General features: G+C 43.7%; 1 protein-coding gene across 2 annotated transcripts in view; it reads left to right on the top strand.

Moving 5' to 3' along the window:
• FAXC (failed axon connections homolog, metaxin like GST domain containing) overlaps positions 1 to 20,860 on the top strand; it is a 57,873-nt gene extending 37,013 nt beyond the window's left edge. For both annotated transcript variants that reach the window (XM_054722012.1, XM_008152244.3), the window contains 2 exons: positions 8,930 to 9,046; positions 19,807 to 20,860. In XM_054722012.1, the coding sequence (XP_054577987.1) occupies positions 8,930 to 9,046; positions 19,807 to 20,096 (407 nt within the window). In that variant the 3' untranslated portion in view covers positions 20,097 to 20,860. The remainder of the gene's footprint in view (positions 1 to 8,929; positions 9,047 to 19,806) is intronic.
• The last annotated feature ends 223 nt before the right edge of the window (positions 20,861 to 21,083 follow it).

Here is a 21,083-nt window from a genome sequence, read left to right as displayed (position 1 = left end):
GACAAATAGCTCTGGCCAGCTCACAGTTGGTTGAGAACAAGAGGTTGCTGAATTGAATCCCAGTCAGGACACATGCCTGGGTTGCATGCTCAATCCCCGCTGTGGGTATGATGTTTCTCTCTCACTCTCTCTCTAAAAATCAATAAAAAACTCAAAAAAATAAGAAGGCTGATCGTCAATGGTCAGTAACACTGCGTCATCGTTAGACATGTTCTCTAAGACTGCCAGGAGCTGTTGTTTAATGTTATTAAGTTATATTAATAAGTGAGTCTGAGCAGGCATTTGCCTCCTCCTGAGAAATACTTTCCTAATCTAGATTTCTTGTGTGCATTTTTCCACAACTTGCTGCAAAGTTTTCTAAAATTATAATATATGCCCATGGAGGCTTTGAGTGGAGTTCAGGAGGTGCTCATGAAGACTGAAGTGCAGAGAAGCAAGGGCAACCTGTTCCTTGTAGTGGGGAATGTACATATTTCTGAGTTTCATCATAGGGGCTTTTAAGAGCCAGGATGTCAAAGAGAAGACTGGGAGGAAGAGGTGAGATGATTGGTTTTGATGGTCAGTGGGAAATGGATCAGGATAGTTCATACAAGCTGAAAAAAAAAAATTCTCTCTTGTGTGTTCTTTCAGAGAATCTTATAGGAAATTGCAGGAATATCTAATTGCATCCATAATGAACTCCGAGGAGAGATTAAATTTAGGGGCTTCTTCTGTTGTCCCCATCACCCACTTTTATCTTTTCCCAGAGTGTGAGCCAATTGGTGCAACTAGTAGATGGCAGAAAGTTGTCAAAGTTGATGATTTTAATTCTGAGATTTATTCATAGGACCATGAATAACCTCACATATAAGATACCACCTCTCATCACCGCCCACCCCACCCAGCTGAAAGAATGACATACTTAGTGATTTTAGACTATGCTGGGAATATGAACAGGAGCTCTTTTTTTTATTTTATTTATTATTATTATTTTTTAAAATATATTTTATTGATTTTTCACAGAGAGGAAGAGAGGGATAGAGAGCTAGAAACATCGATGATAGAGAAACATCAATCAGCTGCCTCCCGCACACCCCCACCGGGGATGTGCCCACAACCAAGGTACATGCCCCCGACCGGAATCGAACCTGGGACCCTTCAGTCCGCAGGCTGACGCTCTATCCACTGAGCCAAACCAGTTTCGGCTGAACAGGAGCTCTTTAAAGGAAGTGGCCAGTCATATTATTTCTGACAAAGAGAGTTTGATCAGGAGTATAAGAGAGAACAGAAAGTAGATTTTATTTTCTCTGTAGCTTTGGGAGAGTCACATGTAGAACAAGAGCTTAACGAATGAGTGTGTTCTTTGAAGGTTGGCTGGCAAGACTGCTGTGCCCTGTGCTGTCCTTGGGGGAAATACTTAAAATCTTTGTTTCTTAATTTTTCTTAAATTCCAAGTTAATTAAAGGTGAGAGGAACAATTAAAAATATGAATGGTGTCCACATTAACTTCCCTGAAATTACCTGTTTAAAAATCGTATCTGTGCTCTAGTATAGGGGACCTTTGTAGGTGAAAGACACAATTACTCTTTGTTTCTTAGACTAACAGAAAATGAGTGCTTGAAAATATGACTATTCTCTTTAATTTCTCTCTTGAACTTATATTTTCTAGCAAAGCCAGTCTTTTATCTTTTATATGTACAGAACTTGAAAATTTAGCTAAATGGTGTAAGTGGAGCGGATAGTGACCATTACCTGATGGTGACTAATTCTGGGAACAGAATTCATAATGGAGGAAGCAGATGCGATGCAGAGGTTCATTTCTATAGCCATTTTCAGTTTGGAAAGAAGCTTTTTACCCACTATCCCACAGTGATATATGTGAAAACAAGTAATCAACTTTTACTTAGAACTATGTTAGTAGAGATTTACTTTCCTAGGAATAGGAAATATGGGCATACATTCTTTGTGTGATTCCAAAGGAAAGAACCGGGATCAATGGTGGAAGTTCTAAGGAGACACGTTTGTCTCAGTATTAGGAGCTATCTAACCATAGAATAGTTTGCTCTGCCCACGAAGTGATGGAGATGTTCCTAGTGGGCTGGGGTTGAGGAATATGGGGTAGGGAAGTGGGAAAAGGGTTTCTACACTGTGAGAGATGTTGGACTGCTTTTGTCCACAGGCAGTACTTGTTCTGATTATTGGTGATGAGTATAAAATAATTCTGTAAGTTAGAATAGCACCATCTAGCTTGCAAAATGCTTTCACATTTTCACATTATTATGTATACTAGAGGCCCGATGCAAGAAATTTGTGCAAGGGGCTTGGCCCTTGTAGCTGTGGCGGCTTGCCTCGGCCCTCGCAGCCCTGGCTTCATCCTGAAGGACATCCAGGGGGTCATTTGGCTGTTTGGTCTAATTAGCATATTATGCTTTTATTATTATTATAGACTAGAGGCCCGATGCATGAAATTTGTGCCAGGGGCTGGGCCCTCGCAGCCCTGGCTGCCTCAGCTAACCCTCGCAGCCCCAGCTGGCCCTCACAGCCCTGGTTTTGTCCGGAAGACGGCAGTTCTGCTGTTCAGTCTAATTAGCATATTAGCTCTTTTTTGTATAGGGTATTTAAATCCTCACCCAAGGATGTTTCTTGATTTTAGAGAGAGAGATTGATGTGAGTGATAATCAACAATTGGTTGCCCCTCCCTCCACATGCACCCCAGCCCCAACAGGGGATCGAATCCACAACCTAGGTATGTGCCTTGTCTGGGAATCGAATGGGCAATCTTTTAGTGAATGGGATGATGCTCAACCAATGAGCCACACCAGCCAGGGCTCTAGTGGGACTTTTAAGGCCCACATTGCTCTTTGCTTTTCTCCTCTTCTTCCTTTGGTTCCCCTGCTTACCAAACCCAGCGTGTATCAACTCTGTACCTTGCTTGTTCTCTCAGTTGGGCTTGAATCTTCAGCCATCCCTCAGGGAGTCTGATGTATCCTGAGTCCCTCACCTCCCAGTGTTTCTGGTATATTCAGCCTTCATTTGCCCTCACCAGAGGTTCCAGTCCACACTTCCAATCTGGAGACTGACAAGGAGTTACAGGTACTCAGATATTCCTCAGCTGCTTCTGTCCATCCCTGCAGAAGCCAGTGGGTGGTTCAGCTACTGCTCCTAGGAAAAGGAAATATGGCCATACATTCTTTGACATGCCTGCTTCTTCAGAACCCTTCAGAAGTGCCCTTAATGCTTTGGTTTTGCTAAAACCCTCAGATTGTGAGATCTGGGACCACTGGGAAGACCTGAAGTTCTCAGACTTGAGACTTCAGCTTGGATTGGCTGTCTCTAAGAAGTCAAATCTAAATGCAGGTTCCCTCTTAAAAACACTTCCTGCCAAGGTCCAGAAGGCCAAAGCTGGAACAATTTGAGCAGCAAAATAAATAATGAGAGTACTGGATTATGAGCCACAGAATAAAATAATTATCCATAAGTGCATACTTAACATAAATAAATAATTGAATACATTAGTAAATGAGGAATGAAGTGGACAGTAGACATTTAATCAATACCTGTAGAAGGAATGAGATAAATAAAAAAATCTTGATTAGGCAAACACTACGGAAGTAATTGTTTCAGATAACATCCACCAATGGGTGTTAAAACATCAAAGGGCCAAAGTTTGTGGAGAAACAGGAGATTTATACAGTCTCAAAATATCTCTCCTAAGATTATTAATCGCAAAAGGAAAAATAGTACCATGACAGTGAAGAAACCTCACAGACACTACCTTTATTACATGGTCAAGGTTAACATCTCCAGTGACAAGACATGGACATTATGGACCCTCTGATTTGATGCTCTGAGAAGGTGTATTAGTCAGGGTTCCCAGAGAAACAGACCAATAGATTATATGAAAAAAAATTTAGTATAAAGATTTAGTATAAGGAGTTGGCTCATGCAATTATGGAAGCTGACAGTCCAAAGGTCTGCAGGGTGAGTTGGCAAGCATGGACCCAGGATAGCTGATGGAGTGGTTTGAGTCTGAAGGCAGGAAAAAGCCCATGTCCCAGTTGGAAAGCAGTCAGGAAGGAGGGGTTCTTTCTTGCTTGGAAGAGAGTCAGCCTTTCTGTTCTCGTCAGACCTTCAACTAATCAGACAAGGCCCACCCACATTAGAGGGAAATCTGTTTTACTCAGTCTACCACTTAAATGGTCATCTCATCCAAGACACCCTCACGAAAGCACCCAGAATAATGTTTGACCAAAGAGCTGAGCACTTTATAGCCTAGTCAAGTTGACAAAAAAATTAACCACTACAGAAGGGTACAGTAATGCTTCTTTGGTATCTTGCCAAAAATACATGACCTACTGGGGGCGGGGGGGGGGGGGGGGATAGGGGAGGCCAGGGGAAGGTCAATGGGGGGAAAAAGGAGACATATGTACAACTATTTGTAATACTTTAAACAATAAAAAAATACATGACCTAATCCTATCTAATAAAGAGGGAATATGCTAATTGACCCTCATGCTGTCCAAAGATGGCGGCACCCATAGCCAATAAGGAGGGAATATGCTAATTGACTGCCCTGCCCTCAAAGATGGCAGCGCCCACAGCCACAAGATGGCGGTGCCCAGTCTCCTCTGCCCTGCCGGGGTGGCAGTCGCCCCCCAAGCGGGCCCGGCCACTCTGCGCACCTGCCTCTGGAGTCCCCCAGTACCCTCAGCCCCCCAGCCACTCAGGGCTGGCCCAAGGTGCAGGCAAGCCTTGGATGGTGGCTGCCCAGCCGCCCAAGGCCACCCGAGGCTCAGGTAACCAGGGCCGGTCGAGGCTTGCGCTGCCGGCAGTGGCAGCAGCAGAGGTGTGATGGGGCGTCACCTTCCCATGATTTCCGGGTCGCCTCCCGCCCCTGAGGGCTCCCAGACTGTGAGAGGGGGCAGGCTGGGCTGAGGGACCCCCCTCTAGTGAATGAATTTTCATGCACCGGGCCTCTAGTCTAATCATAAAAAGCCTTAGACAAACCCAGATTGATGAACATTTTTACAAAGAACTGACCAGTATTCTTTAAAAGTTCAGGGTTATGAAAGAGAAGGGAAGACTGAGCAATTTTACAGGTCGAGAAGAAAGGAGGCATGACAACTAAATGTAATGTGAGCTCATGGACTGGATCCCGGAATGGAAAAGAACATTAGTTGAAAAACTAATAAAATTTGAATGATGCCTATAGTGCAGTTAATAGTGTTGTGTTAATGTCAATTTCCTAGTTTTGATAAATGTACTGTGGTTATATAAAATGTTAATATTAGCAGAAGGTGGTTGAAGAGTATACAGCATATTGGCTATTTTTATAACTTTTCTGTGAGTCTAAAATTATTTAAAAATAAAATGTTTTTAAAATGCTACCTGCCATTGGGTACTCTAAGGACTTTTTAGTAACAGGATATTTTTATATTCTTTAAATTTATAAATGTTGTATGTGTATACACATATTTTCTATCTACCATTCACTATTTCCACAAATGATAAATTTCATCAGTTTTGTTTGCTAGCACCTTTAAAAAATATATTTTTATTGATTTCAGAGAGGAATGGAGAGGTAGAGATAGAAATATCAATGATGAGAGAGAATCACTGATTGGCTGCTTCCTGCATGCCCCACACTGGGGATGGAGCCCGAAATCCGGGCATATGCCCTGACTGGGAATTGAACTGTGACCTCTTGGTTCATAGGTCGATGCTCAACCACTGAGCCTCTCTGGCTGGGCTGTTTGCTAGCACCTTTTACAAACCCCGAAACTTCTGCTCCCTCTGTATTCTGTATTCCTCATGGGAAAGCATCTTTTTGTAAACATCCACAGTTCAGCCCTCCTGTTGCTCCATGGGGTCTTTATTGCTGAGATGATGGCCCACGAGGCATATTAGGCAGAGCCAAGAGCGTTGGGCTGGAAGTCGGGGACCTGGGTGCCAGCTTTCTTAGCCTGGTTCTGTTACCAACTCAGTGTCCTTCCAGTTCTAGTGTTCTGAGGCCAGTGGCAAAGTTGGGCTGAAACCTACATGTGCTAGTTCATGTATGGTTTCAAATTATTATATTTTTTATTATCTTTTCTTTTTATCAACGTCCTATGTGTTCCATTTTTAGGTTTCTGAGGTTTTTTTTTTTTTTTTTAATCTGTTTTTCCTCTTGTCTTGGATTGTACAGTGGACTTTACAGATTTCCCTCAGCATTACCCTGAGACATTTTAGCAATTTGAGATAATTTCTTTTTTCCTTTTGATCAGAAAGAAGTTCTCCTCTATCTTTTCTTCTCTGTCCATAAAATCCTCTCGTGGCTTCCAGTTGGTGGGCTTCCTCGCATTCAGGCCTTGAATGGGCTGAGCCTTGGCACAGTTCCCTAGGGAGCACTGGCTGGCACACCCTTCCTATCCTTGCAGGATGATGGTGTGAGAGCTCTAGGCCGGGGTCCTTCTGCCTTCTGCATCTTTGATGCTAGCAGAGGTGTGGCTGAGGCACGGAGCCAGCAGGGTGCACCATTAAGAAGTAACCGATGCTCTTGAGAACAAATGATATACTTGGCTTTTCTTTAAAAATTTAAAAAATATGTTTTTATTGATTTCAGAGAGTGGGAGGGAGAGGGAGAGAGAGATAGAAACATCAATGATGAGAGAGAATTATGGACCAGCTACCTCCTGCATGCCTCCTACTGAGGATTGAGCCTACAGCCGGGAATCGAACTGTGACTTCCTGGTTCATGGGTCGATGTTCAACCACTGGCCAGGCATATACTTGGCTTTCCTTTGTTCTTTTAGCCTGGGTAGTGTGTGTGTGTGTGTGTGTGTGTGTGTGTATAAATTTTTTTTTTTTTGTATTCCCAGTATTTGGATAGTGGGTTTAGATCCCAGGTAAAGACTCAAATGTTGGATAAGTTGGTTGACAATGGAAAACACCTAAGGGCTCTAGCATGGACAACTTGCTTGTCCTCACCAGAAAAGACAATTCGGTAGGTTCAGCATGTTGTACTAGTGTAGCTTATTCCCTGGTCCCTGTGGAAAATAGAGTAGAAAGAAATTTTTTAAAAATGGCCTCCAGCTCCTTGTTTTAGTTTTTTTTGAAATCGAAATATAATTAATGTATATATAATATTGTGTAAGTTGGACCATATGCCTAGTTGATTTGATATATGTATATATTGCAGTATGATTACCACCGTAGGGTTCACCAATGCCTTTATAATAGCATCGATCTGTTAGCTTGCATTCCCCTCCTAGCTTGCCTGTGTGTTGTCATCAGGTATTTAATTTTCTCAGCTTGCCACTCAGGAACAGAGAAACAGGCAGATATTTGTAGAGTACAGCATGTAGAACCATGCCTGACATGTAGGAAACACCGTATTAGAGTTTGCTAAATAAAAGTAAGAAATTACCCTTACTTTCAAAGAGCTCACCATTTAGTTGGAAAGATAAAATGAACAAATGAAAAACAACCAATATACAGTTCAAGAAATTGAGGTTCATTGGCATTAAATGACTTAAAATTCTATTAAGGTTGTACATGTAAAGGTGAGATTTGAACACAGGGCTGTCTGAACTAAAAGTTACTGTTGCCACCAGATAAAGTGATCACAGAAAGCTTTGAAGCTGAACCTTGTAAGATGATAGTCTTTATCATATGGAGGGAAGTGGGGGGGCACATAGGTTTTGGGGGAGCAGAAAAGGGGTAAGTGCAGCATGAGCAGTAGGAAGCATAAAGTGTCCTGGGGACTGTGGGGTGTTCCTTAGATTTACTAGAGAAAGGGAGGAATGTGGAATAAACTGGAACATAGGTTGGAGGCAGAGTATAATGAGCTTGAATTCATAGTTAAGTTTGGACTTTTACTTTATAACCCATTTTGTAAACCATTAAAGGTATTTGTGAAAGGGAGGAATAGGATGAAAGAGTATCTTAGAGAGTTACGTTCAGGGGTATGGGATGGACTGGAGATCCCAGCTAATGTTTACTGAGTCACCCAGATACGGTGCTGTGTGCTCTACATGCATTATGCCATTTACTCCTCACAGCAGCTCTGAGAAATGGGCACCGTTAATATCATCTCCATTTCCCAGATGGGAAAACTGAGGCTTTAAGAGGTTAAAGACCAGGCTCCCACAGTGAACTAGGCGGATCACTTCCACCTGTGCTGCCTCTATATGCTACAGTACCTGACGGTGGCCCAGGAGACAAACTAGGCCAGATGTGATAGTCAAGGTGACAAGGCCTGAACTAGGTCAGGAGTGGTGGAAAGGAGAGATGGGAGCAGCAGTGTGAAACGTCCTGATTCTGGGCTGGGCCTGTAATTTTCTAGCTTTTCTTTATGCAGTGTTTCCCATGGAGCTGGTGGGTAGTGGAGAGAACCTTGCCCAGACCAAGGAGGCATCATGGAAAACCTTGCCTCCAAACTTCTTAACTAACTTAGGCCTCTTGTTTTTCCCAAGGAAATGTATCTATATATAAACACCTAAGCGACCCTTACGACCAGATGACCTGCTGGTAGCTATGATGCGCATTAAATTAATAAAGTGAGTGATGAGTTTGGTGTGCTTGGCTTGGGTTACTTTTGAGATGGTTTAAGCAAACTTCCAAGTGTTCTCAAGCTTCAGTCACTAGAGTTGGAGACAAAGCGGTACCTCCAGGTCTGTGAGTGATCTGTTGTCCTTTTTTTCCTCGAACCTCCTCCCTTATCTGTTTATCTTGACATCTTGCCAGTTACTTCCCTGCTTTTGCAATTGTATGGGTTAATATATCACAGAATTGTTCAATTTGTTTTACTTTTGTTTCTCATTTTTTGAAAGGAAGAGGGGTGCATGCATTTTGACTCTGCAGAGCTTTTGATTCACAGTTAAATGAGCACATAATGCAAGTGTGCTGAGTGCCGTGTGACCGTGTGGGGCAGCGCAGGCCAGCAGTGACCTCTCTGTTCTGTCTGCTGCAGGTGATAAGAAGTACATCATGGGGCCCAAGTTCTCCACGCTCGACGCCACTGTCTTTGGACACTTGGCACAGGCAATGTGGACCTTACCTGGGACGAGACCTGAGCGGTTGATCAAAGGCAAGCACTACGAACCTCTTCGGGTTTTGTGAGTTGCTGGGCGGGTGCAGGGTAGGGGTAACACAGTGGAGAATTCTAGGCTGATGCCTGGGAGCTTGATGGAGACACCAGGCGGTGGTGTCCAGGGCCAGGGTGTTTTCTGTGATCAGGATATGTACGGGTGGAGGAGACACTGGGCTTCTCACCTGCCGTCTTGTTCATGTTGTGTTCTGGCAAAGCTGACACAAATCTTGCCGTGTCTACACCGGGGCTTTTCTCCCAGCTCCTTACGTGGGGACTTAACACGTGTTGCTGAAATAGGGCTTGAGTTCTGCCTAGTGCCCTTGCTTTGTTGGTCTTCATTATTTGCCTTGGGACGGTGGTAGTTTACCACTTTCTGGTGTGTCTGCTGCTGCAGTGAGCACAGTGGGCTGATGGACTCACTGCTCCTTTTGTCTCACCTGATCTTAGATTTTTCACATGTAGGTGAAAGTACACTATTCTGTGTCGTTTGAGTTCAAAGCGCTCCTTTCTCCTATTTCAGTAGTGTCTGTAGATCAGACAATGAGGAAAGTGTCAATAAATGTTTGTAAGTCTGGTGCTACGCAAAGTTTTATATTAATACTAGAGGCCCTGTGCACGAATTTGTGCACAGGTTGGGGGGGAACCGCGGAGGTTGGCCAGCTTGGGGGAGGGACTGCGGGAGGTTGGCTGCTGGCCCTGAGGAGGGAGCTGCCCTCGCCCCCCCTGGGAAAGGGGCCGTGTCTGCTGCCATCTACCTTCGGTTCCCTGTCCCAGCCCAGCCCGAAGGCCCTGACAGGGTCGGGAGAGGAGGCGATGGTCTCTGGGCGTGGAAGGAATGGACACCGGAACCGACGTCGCTGTCAGCACCCTGCCACCACATGGTTCCCTGCCTCCCCCCCTCCTTCCCTTGCCACTGTGCCGCCACCATGGCCAGCGGGTAGCCCCTGGGGAAGGGAGAGGACAGGAGCGAGACAAACCCTTGTGTCAAGGGCTGACTTTCAATAGATTGCAGCAAGGGAGCTGCTCTGCTATGTACGAAACCCTGACCCTGAAGCAGGTCTCTGTGAATGGTTTAGCACCAGGGTCCGATGGGGGCCAGCCAGCCAGGGGGAGGGGCCGTGGGAGGTTGGCTGTGGGAGCGCACTGACCACCAGGGGGCAGCTCCTGTGTTGAGCGTCTGCCTCCTGGTGGTCAGTGCATGTCATAGTGACTGGTCGACCGGTCATTCTGGTCATTCGGTCATAACAGTTGCTTAGGCTTTTATATATATAGATTCTTATGTGTACATTTTGACCAAAGAAACAGTGTTGTATTTTTGTTGTGTGATCTTGGCTGTAATACCTGTCAGAATTACAATTCTAGACTGGAGGGGTAGAAGTGGGGATGAGTGGGACCTGAGCTAGAGATGAACATACATATCTGTGGGGGTGGGGGTGGGGTTGGTGCCAGGAGTAAATTTCATGTTGGCAAGGGGGCAGGGAACATCAGCTTAACTTGGGTTGATGTCAAGGAACCAGATCTTGGCGCATGTGTGTATGTGTGTTTGTGCATGTGGCTTGTGTGTGGTGGAGTGGGGTGGTGAGATAAACAAGGTAATGGGGCCTCTGGGACAGGCTTCCCTTGCATTGCTGAGTGGGAACTGTTTAGAGTCATCTCCAGTTTGAAGCAATGCCTAAACAAGTGCCTGAGGGCTGGGGATGTGGGGATCAAAGTTCAATATTTAGGTTTGGGGAAGGGGGTTGACAAGAGTTAATCAAGGTGTTTATGCTCCAACTGACCAGGCTGGACATGTAGATGAGATCACCAGTGAGTAGCATATAGAATGCTCTCAATTATTTTTGGATGGGTGGAAGGTTGGAAGGAACCAAGCAAGGCACAATTGTACATGAACCTGAGGCAGGCGAGCAGCCATGTGTGGTGATCATGGGTGGGTGGGTGGGGAGACTGGCTGGTGAAGGCTGTAGCTGTGTGTGTGTGTGTGTGTGTGTGTGTGTGTGTGTGTACTCATATACACTCATGTGCACTCATGTGCATGCGCAGAAGTTCAGACCAGGCTATTGGTAATAGGAGTCACTCTCCAGATCCTGCTATTGGTGAGGCTGGGGCTCCAGGTACGTGTCCAGGCTTCATTGGAATGGTTCAGGCATTGATTGAAGATCTTCTGGACTTCAGCTGAGTGGGGCTAGGGATAGTATGGATTGACATAGAATTTCCTAAATGGTAAGTGTAGAGATGATCCTTATCTTGTGATGTGTTGGAAATTATCTAATTTGAATGTTATCATATTGGTGATATTTATAGCTTTTACAATATTAATTTCCCTCTTTTAATCAGAATTTCCACAATGGTCTAAAATGTATTGATTCCTTTTAGTTCATTTAGGAGTGTGTTTTGTTAGTATATTTACTCTCCTTTCTTGTTACTTTCCACTCCCTCCCTCTGATTCTCTACCACACCACCCTTACGCACCCACTAGCACAGCCCCCACATCTACTTACTTCTATACACACACGCCCCATACACACTCACTTGTACACATACTAGTACACTTACACTTCTAGCCAAGCATATTCATGCATGCATACATGCACGCATGCGCACGCACAGACACACACCTTATGCATACACACATGCACATCTCCTGCGGCGACCTGTTATTTAGTCAGAAGCACTCAGGAATCCATCAGCAGTGGAATTCTCAGATCCTGTAGTGTCTATCCCTTCTTGCAGAAATGAAGCATCTTTTGTAATTTATTTATGACTTGGCCCTTTCCTCTATTACTTTCTGGAAGGACTTGAGGCATTTAGTGTTCTTTTTAGAGGATTGATCAGCCTTTTTTGGAGGGTTGATTTTGAGTCCTACCCTGAGACACACATTTGGGGGAATCTTGCACCATCATCTGCAGGGGACTTCTGGCACACAGCTGCATGCACTTTGATTCTTAAAACAAGTTAGTAGCTTTCAGCTCTCCCCAGGGATGGGTGTAGCATGAATTATTCAAGTGCAGAGAGTTTGTTTCCAAATCCCATTTTAGTCATTAGATTTAGGTCCCTTCCAAACCTTTGGATCCAAGCTACTAACATGCAGGCACACTGCTAATTTGGTCTCAACTTCTTTCTCTGCCTTTTTTTTTTTTTCTGTGATGGAGACTTTCCCAAGAAGTAACGAGAGAAAGGAGATGTAGAAACAGTCGAGCCTGGATAATTTAGAACTGGCTCAAACTCAGGAGTGTGAATGGCTTGAGTCAGACATTGTTCTGCCTTAGCTTTGAAACACCCACGTGTGTGAGTGTATACATATTCGCTTTTTGGTTCTAGATATTTTTGACAATATCTAGCCATAGAAGCTACTTCTGGAACCATCTAGATTAATGAGAAATGTTTCTTAATTTTAGGTGAGTAAAGGGACAGACTATGAATATTCAGCAATTCTTAAAATATTTATGTATTTGTTTATATAGCTAGATCTCTGTAGATATAAAGATATGAAATATTTTTTTACTGGAGAAAATTTAGACAAGATAGAAAAGTTAAAAAGATAAAAAAAAAACTTGTGACCCTATCACTCACAGAGAACTGCTATTAACACTGTGGTATATGTCCTCATCTTATATCAAGTACATGTATGTCCATATTTTTAAAAATTGAGATCATAGTATTGATATAACCTGCAGTTTTTAAATTATCTATGTAAATTGCCATTAAATATTTTTCAAAACAATATATTTAGTAGTTGTATAATACCCTATCCTATGACTACATTGTAATGTATGTGATTAATCTTTTTTTTTGGACTTGTGGCTTATTTCAAATAATTTTTACTAATATTCTATAGTGAATCTTGTATAAATATATACTCCTGCTTATCACTGCCTATTTCCTTACATTTCAGGTTGGGGAATTACTGTCTCAAAGGGTATAAGCTCTTGGTCTATATGGCTAAATTGCTTTCTAGAAAGACTTTAGCCGTTTATATTCTCACAAATGTTTGAAAACACTTCAAATTTTGTTCCTCAATTAGGGTTGCATATAATTTATTTAAAAATTTTTGCCATTTTTATAGTCAAAAAAGAATTCTCAGTTTTATTATCAGCAACACTCTTAATGAGGAGTCACATTTGATATATTGATCAGAGTATACTCATTAGAGAATTGCGTGTGGACTTGGGCCCTGTTTAAACAGACACAGAGACTGGAGAGCCGCCCAGGAAAGTGAAAGGGAAGCAACAGAAGGGAATGGGTTCTGCGATGCCTCTGCTCGCCCGCAGAGCCATATCCAAACCACACAACCTAACGCTGGTTTTCTGAATTTGTAAGAAATACAACTGTGTTCTAAGAAAAGCCTTGATCAGCAACTCTTTTGCCAACAGTTATTTATTGCACTTGGACTTTATTTTTTGCTTATTCTCTGACAGGTTAAAAGGTAGGACACATTATGGATGTGCTTGAAAAACAAAGGAGTCCACACTCTTGCTGTGCTCCATCCGGAAGTGTTCAGGAAAGGTGTAGGGCATTCAGGTCCCAGCAAAGGGCTGGCTCAGAGGACTTGTGTGGGTCTTTGGATTTTGAAATATATGAATCAGTGCCTTTTTGCTTCAAGCAGATGACAAGGGGCTGTCCTCATTCGGGACTGTCCTCATTGGGGCATTCAAGTTTGCTGAGGACTTTTCTGGGAGGATATCTCAGTGCCCTTCCTGCCCGTGTGACAGAATGCTAACGGGAGCAACCAAGAGCACAGCCAGCACCTTGCACAGGTGTGGACCCGGGCGATGCTGAGCAAATACCTGGAGACCAGCTGAGTGTGTGTGGGCACTGGCTCCACGTTTTCCAACTATTTGCTAGTGAGTGACCAAGGGCTGGGCAGGTGGTGCTGGGAGACGCTGGCAGGCTTCTCCTCACTCGCCCTCCTGCCATGCAGGATTGGCAGCTCGGAGAAACCCAGGCCTGGGTTCTGGGTGTGGTTGCCAATCTCTTCAGTGTCAAATTGTACAGAATGTTTCTGAATATTAGAGAAATTGCAGTGACATGGGAAAATAAAAGGAGTCTCTTTTTTCAAAGAGTGGTGGGGGATAGTTCCGTTTGAGAAACTCTAAGAGAAGAGCTCTTTGCTCTGTCTGGGAGTATGCTCTGGTTAGAGGGCCATTTGGCTTTCTGATGAATATCCTGTCTAGGTGTTTGAGAGTATCACTGATCACTCATTAGTATTTTACTAATTTATTTTATTCATTTTTAAATTTAAAATGTAATACATGATTGTCACAATACATTGAAAAATACAGGTATATTTTCAAAGATTTTTGACCTTTCCTCATCCATATCCAATACCATTCTCCCCCCCGCCGGATAACCAGCATTAAGGATTTGGAGTCACTCCTCTGTGTCTTTTTTTATTTTAATCTACAAACTTATATGCATGTATATAGCTGTTTTGATTTGTTTTTTACTATTTTGAAACAATGAAATTACATTGCACATATTACTTTATAACTTGATTTTTTAACGTAATACACTATCATGTCTCTTTAACATTTGTACATTATTCTATAGAATTTATACACTGTACTTTATCAATCAATTCCTATTGATGGACACTCAAACTCTTTTCATCTTTCTTATCTTTCTTTTTTTATTGACACAATTCTGTATTCAATATCCATATACGTGTAGCATTACATACTGATGCTCTTATTTTAGTAGAATAGAGTACTAAAGGTGGTCTGCTATGTACGTTTAAAATTTCAACAGACAGCATCAGATTACATTCCAAAAAAGGTTTTGGCAATTTAGACTTCCACCGGCCATGTAGTACAGTGCCTGACCTCTACATTGATGTTCAGACTTTAATTTTTACCAGTGGATGAAATTGTTATCTGATTGTTGAGTACACTTTGAAAATATACTTTTCCTATTGTCTCACAAAGTTTACATCTTCATTATAAGCATTTATGTTAAGTCACCCCTCCATCCCTCCCTCCCTTCCTCCCTCCCTCCCTTCCACACACACTATACACGACCTTTTTCTACTGCCAAGTTTTTCTATTCTTTTGGCTGGTAGGCATGTTGAGTGGGTCCACTGATGGAAAATCTGGGCACAGGAAGGATTGGCAAAGAGAGATAAAGGTAGAACTTAATTACAGATTTTCACTCTTTTTATCAGGATTGGTGGGTGAGCTCCCAGTCCTTGCTTATCAAAGCAAACCCTTTCTTAACTTCATGATAGAATAATCGCTTCCTTCATGACAAGTCATTTTGAAGGCAGCATCTTATAATTCTTTGAGACCTCAGAGAGAATTACAGAAAAATATTCTGTGACAGATGGTGCAAAGCTGTTAATTCCCAGGCCAGGCAGTCAGCTCCCCAGTAGAGGGGCAGAGTGGAGTCATAGTGAAGGGCTCAGAGCCTGGGGAATGCTTGAGTTTGAATCCTGGCTCTGCCACTACCTAGAACTTGACCTTAGTCAAGTTAATTAGCTTCTCTGTTGCAGTTTTCCCATTACTGATAGGGATAATAATGCTTCCTGCCTCATACAGCGTTTTTGCAAGGACTAAGAGAGTCACTATGACTTCAACAAATGAGAAAAGCACATCAAACAGTGCCTGATACACAATAAGGACTATATATGTATTTGCTATTCTTATTAACTTTTATTATTGCACAGTGAAGTGCTATTAATGTTGCACAGTCATGAAGGGGGCAGGTCTCAGGAAGGAAGGTAAAGAAACAGGCTGTAGAAAGAATAGCCACAAGGAAGTGGACAGACTCATGGATGGTGTAGATCCTGTGGCTCTTGTGACCAGATTATGACTTTCTCACAGCTCCTAGGGAATGCACTTGATTAAGGCAAACAGGGCTGTCCCCAGGGCCTGCTGTGAAGTGACTGTAAGTCATTTGTGATGTCTCCCCACCACCTCCTTGCTGATGCTTCCCCATCTTTATCCAACCCTTGGTTACCTGTGACTGGCAGCAATACCTGGTGAGGTGTGTCTCAGGACTGCTTCTTAGAGGGAGAAAACAGGTGAAGGTTTTGCATGTCTTTCCAAAGGGGACAGTGAGATTGGCTTTTCTGCTTCTGGCTCCTTAGTGTGTGCATAAACATCTTTGAGTAGGGAGCAATCCGAATGGACTCTTACAGTGTGAATTGAGCTATTATGATCTGATAGGACTGAAAATGGTACCCTGGAACCAATACAAGAACATCCTATATAATAAAAGCCTAATATGCAAATCAACCGAACGGTGGAACAAGCGGTGGAATGACTGGTTCTATGATGCGCACTGACCACCAGGGGGCAGATGCTCAATGCAGGAGCTGCCCCCAGCCCGCAGGCCCCCGGCCAGCCAAAGTGGGTGCCAGAGCAGGGAGGGGGCCCCTGATCGCCCCGCCGGTTGCCCCACAGATCAGCCCTGATCATCGGCCAGGCCTAGGGACCCTACCCATGCACAAATTTCGTGCACCGGGCCTCTAGATGGTTTATAGGCTTCATGAAGCAGGGAGATTTGCTTTATTGTGCTTTGTAGGGGATATTTGTTTATTTAAGCAGAACAGCAATCAAGATTTGAAAAATTTCACCCAGTTGGTGTGGCAGCTCAGTGGTTGAGCATCGACCTATGAACCAAGAGATCACTGTTTGATTCCCAGTCAGGGCTCATACCCAGGTTTCAGGCTCGATCCCCAGTGTGAGGTGTGCAGGAGGCAGCCGATAGATGATTCTCTCTCATCATTGATGTTTCTTTCTCCCTTTACCTTCTTCTCTGAAATCATTAAAAAAAAAAATAAAATATATATATAAAATTTTTGAAAAATTTTAATGACATGGAAAAATGTTTGCATTAATGCTAACAGGAAGTAACAGTCAAGTCATAATAATAATGCCAATAAATACATAGGAAAAAATACTGAGGGAAATGACACCAAAATGTTAATTGTGGTTATCTTGGATTGATAAGATTATAGATCTTTTGTGTTTTCCTTTTTATGATTTATAGTTTCTCTATACAAATTTCTAATTTTCCAAATGGGAATATGTTATTTTTTGATAGAAAATAAAATAGAGTAGTTATAGACTATAATTAATAGACTATTTATACAGAAACAACCTAATTGGCCTGTGATAGGAGATTGGTAATAACAAAGTGAAACTATGGTACATCTGTATAATGAAATACTATGCAATTATCAAGGTGGGATAGTGTGAAATTGAGAGATTTTAATTGTATGTTGTTAAGTGGAAAAAAGTAGGATAGGTAAGAAAATATATAGTAAATGTTATACAGCAAATGTAAATATATATAAATACTATATAAAATTCTGGAAGAACGTAAATGAAAATATTATGGAAAATGGGATTATTGATAATTCTTTTATTTTTTTGTTTATATTGTCTATTTTTTTGCAATAAAATATGGATTACCCACCTACATAATAAGTGAATGTTTATATAACTTTTAAATATATATATATATATTTTAATTTAAATTCTTTATTGTTAAATGTATTACATAAGTCTCCTTTTCCCCCCATTGACCTCTCCCCAGCTGCCCCCAACCCCCAGCACATGCCCTCCCCCGCACCCACCTGGTCTGTGTCCATTGGTTATGCTCATATACATGCATACAAGTCCTTTGGTTGATCTCTTACCCCCTCACCCCCCACCTTCCCTCATAGGTAAATATATTTTTACTAGTGGCCCAGTGCACGAAATTCATGCGGGGGGGGGCGGGGGGGGAAGGGTGTCCCTCAGCCCGTCCTGTACCCTCTCCAATCTGGGACCCCTCAGGGGATAACCGGCAGTCGGACATCCCTCTCACAATCCAGAACTGCTGGGTCCTAACCACTCACCTGCCTGCCTGATTGCCCCTAACTTCTTCTGCCTGCCAGCCTGATTGCCCCTAACTTCTTCTGCCTGCCAGCCCGATTGTTCCTAACTGCTCCCCTGCTGGCTTGATTGCCCTTAACCACCTCTGCCTTGGCCCTGCATCCGGGACCCAGGATTTTCTCCTCCAGCCGACCACAGGCACCTGGAATCCAGGCTACCCTCCCTCTGGTCAGCCATAGGCGCCCAGGCTGGCTGCAGCTGCAGGGGATGGTGGGCAGGTAGCTTCACCTGGGCTGCAGCCGCAAGTGCTGGTGCCCAGGACTGCGGGGTGGGCAGCTTCTCCGTCTCCTGGGCCACAGCCAGCTGCAGGTGCTGGCACCTGGACCTCAGGCGGGCGGCTTCTCCATCTTCCCTGGGATGCAGTGTGGGCAATTTCTCCAGCTGGCTGCGGCATGGGATCACAGGGCAGGCGGCTTCTTCGTCTCCCTGGCTGCAGCCAGCCTCAGGTGCTGGGGCCCGACTTCTCCGACTCCCATAGGCCCAGAGTGGCTGGGGGGTGGGGCTGCCGCCATCTTTTCAGGTTAATTTTTATACTCACTCTGATTGGCTGTTGGGTGTAGCAGAGTGACAGTAATTTGCATGTTTCTCTTTTATTAGTGTAGATTGAGGGAGAGCGAGATAAAAACAGTGATGAGAGAGAATCATTGATCAGGTGCTTCCTGCACACCCCCACTGGGAATCAAGCCCGCAATCCTGGCATGTACCCTGACCAGAAATCGAACCATGACCTCCTGGTACATAGGTCAACGCTCAACCACTGAGCCATGCTGGCCGGGCTTTATATAACTTTTAAAAAGTAAACATCCTAAGAATATTTTTAGGGCAATGAAGTTCTATAAGACAGTGACAAATTGCATATTTATAAGCAATGTTGCCATCTGGTGGATTAAAGGCAAAAACTCACCCTCTTCCTTCCTCACTTGAAATTAGAAAAGGAAAGCCAAATATTATGTTGTGTTTCAGACAAATGCCTGGATGATTTTAGCAATTTAACCATGTTCCTTTGATTCACGTGGAAAAGAAGTAGTCCAGTCACTGAATGAGAACCCAATCGTGGGTGCAGCTGTGGAATGTAATTTAAAAAATGAAAAAAAAAAAATCTACTCAGTACACTCATCCACAGACAATTCTGAGTCATCCATTTGACGGATTATTTAGAGCAAAGTTTCCTTCCTAACATAACATTTGTAAACCACTTGGCATAGTGCTCAGCCCGTAATAACTACAAATATTTATGGAATGAATGATTACTTCTGGCTGGTTTAATCCAATTGACAGTTGGTGTATTTTCATGGACTATAAATTAATTTACACAGGAACCAGTTGAAGCAAACATAAAATAATAAAATGCTTCACAAAGCCAAATGATGGTAGTTTAGCTGCCATTTCAGATAAACTACCCATCCCCAATTTCTCATCACCATAAAACTCACTCCTAAATTTCATCTAGCCCCTCGCTGAATTTACCTTTTCCCACTCACCTTTCTTACTATGTGTAGAAAGTCTAAACATTTTGACATTTCCTCTGTGGGAAATTTTTTAAAAGTATATTTGATTGATTTCAGAGAGAGAGGGAGAGGGAGCGGGAGGAGAAGGGGTAAGGGTAGGGGTATGGGGAGAGGGAGACAGAGACATCACTGATGAGAGAGAATCATTGATCGGCTGCTTCCTGCATGCCCCCTACTGGGGATCTGAGCCCAAAACCCAGGCATGTGCCCTGACTGGCAATTGAACTGTGATCTCCTGGTCCATAGGTCGACACTCAACCACTGAGCCACACTGGCCGGGCTTGAAAACATTCTCCCACATTCCCCAGAAAGCCCCGCGAGGGCAGATTGCTGGTCCTGAGAGCTAACCCTGGCTGTCCTTGCCGCCCTGCAGGTGAGCTCATCAACCTGGCCATGTACTGCGAGAGGATCCGGAGGAAGTTCTGGCCCGAGTGGCACCACGACGACGACAACACCATCTACGAGTCGGAGGAGAGCAGCGAGGGCAGCAAGACCCACACCCCTCTGCTGGATTTCAGCCTTTACTCAAGGACAGAGACCTTCGAGGACGAGGGCGCAGAGAACAGTTTTTCCAGAACCCCAGACACGGATTTCACCGGACACTCGCTCTTTGATTCCGACGTGGACATGGACGACTACACAGAGCACGAGCCGTGCAAGTGACACAGGCTCGCGGGCCCTTTCTGCTGGAGCCGCCGCCGCCTGGGTCGGGCTGGGTGCCCAGGTAGAAATCCACCGCAGCCGGGAGGAGGTCTCCGTGCCTGGCACCCTTCTCACAAGCGACTGGCCGAGAGCAGCCTTAGTTCTCTTTTGTACACACAGAACACAGAACCGTGCAGATGGCTCCATTGCAAACAAACAGGCAAACAAGCAAACAAAATATCAGCATGGTTCCTGAAATCCATTTTTGTTTTCATTAGAAAACTAATATTGTGAGGTGGACCAGGTGCAAGGGCAGGTTTTCCTCCAAAGGTGTATGTCCATCCTCTCCAACCTGAGGGCTTCGTTGTGAGATGAATTCTTGAACATCCTCCATCCACCAGGGTTTGAAGGAATGAAAGATGTCGTCAGAGGAAAACTGTAGGAGATGAATGTTCTGTGGCTGTATTTTATGTGTGTATATTGTATGTTGAGGTATAAGTCAAATAAAATCCATAGATATTCAGCGAACACCTACTATGTGCAAAGCACTGTGCTAGGTGCTAATCAGTATACGTTGTATCCTAAGCCCTGCCAGTGACCAGCTGTGTGATTTCGGGCAAATCTCTTAATTCTTGTGTGCCTCATTCGCCCCACCTGTAAAGTGGGGATAACAATACTCTCCACCTACCTACCTCACAGGGGTGTTGTGAGGATTCATGGGGTTCCACGTGGCGCTCTAAACCTCTTGGAAGAGGTGTGACATAAACACAACATTTTATTCTTTATTGTGCTCTTCATACATTTGAAGATTTGAGGGCAAAGGAATTCCACACCCAGGCAGTAGCCACTGCAGTCCCTCCAAAAAGCTGATCAGATGAAACACACGAAGGCACAGCTGGGACTCTGTCATCATGCCTCTTGGTGACCTTGCTTGAATTGAAATCTTTTGTTGAAGGAAAAACTTGGACATATTTTTACAAATCATCAACAGCTACAAATGGTCTTTAA

This window comes from Eptesicus fuscus, chromosome 10 (genome assembly GCF_027574615.1).
Source record: "Eptesicus fuscus isolate TK198812 chromosome 10, DD_ASM_mEF_20220401, whole genome shotgun sequence".
Taxonomy (NCBI): Eukaryota; Metazoa; Chordata; class Mammalia; order Chiroptera; family Vespertilionidae; genus Eptesicus; species Eptesicus fuscus.
This window is presented reverse-complemented; position numbering and strand designations above follow the sequence as displayed.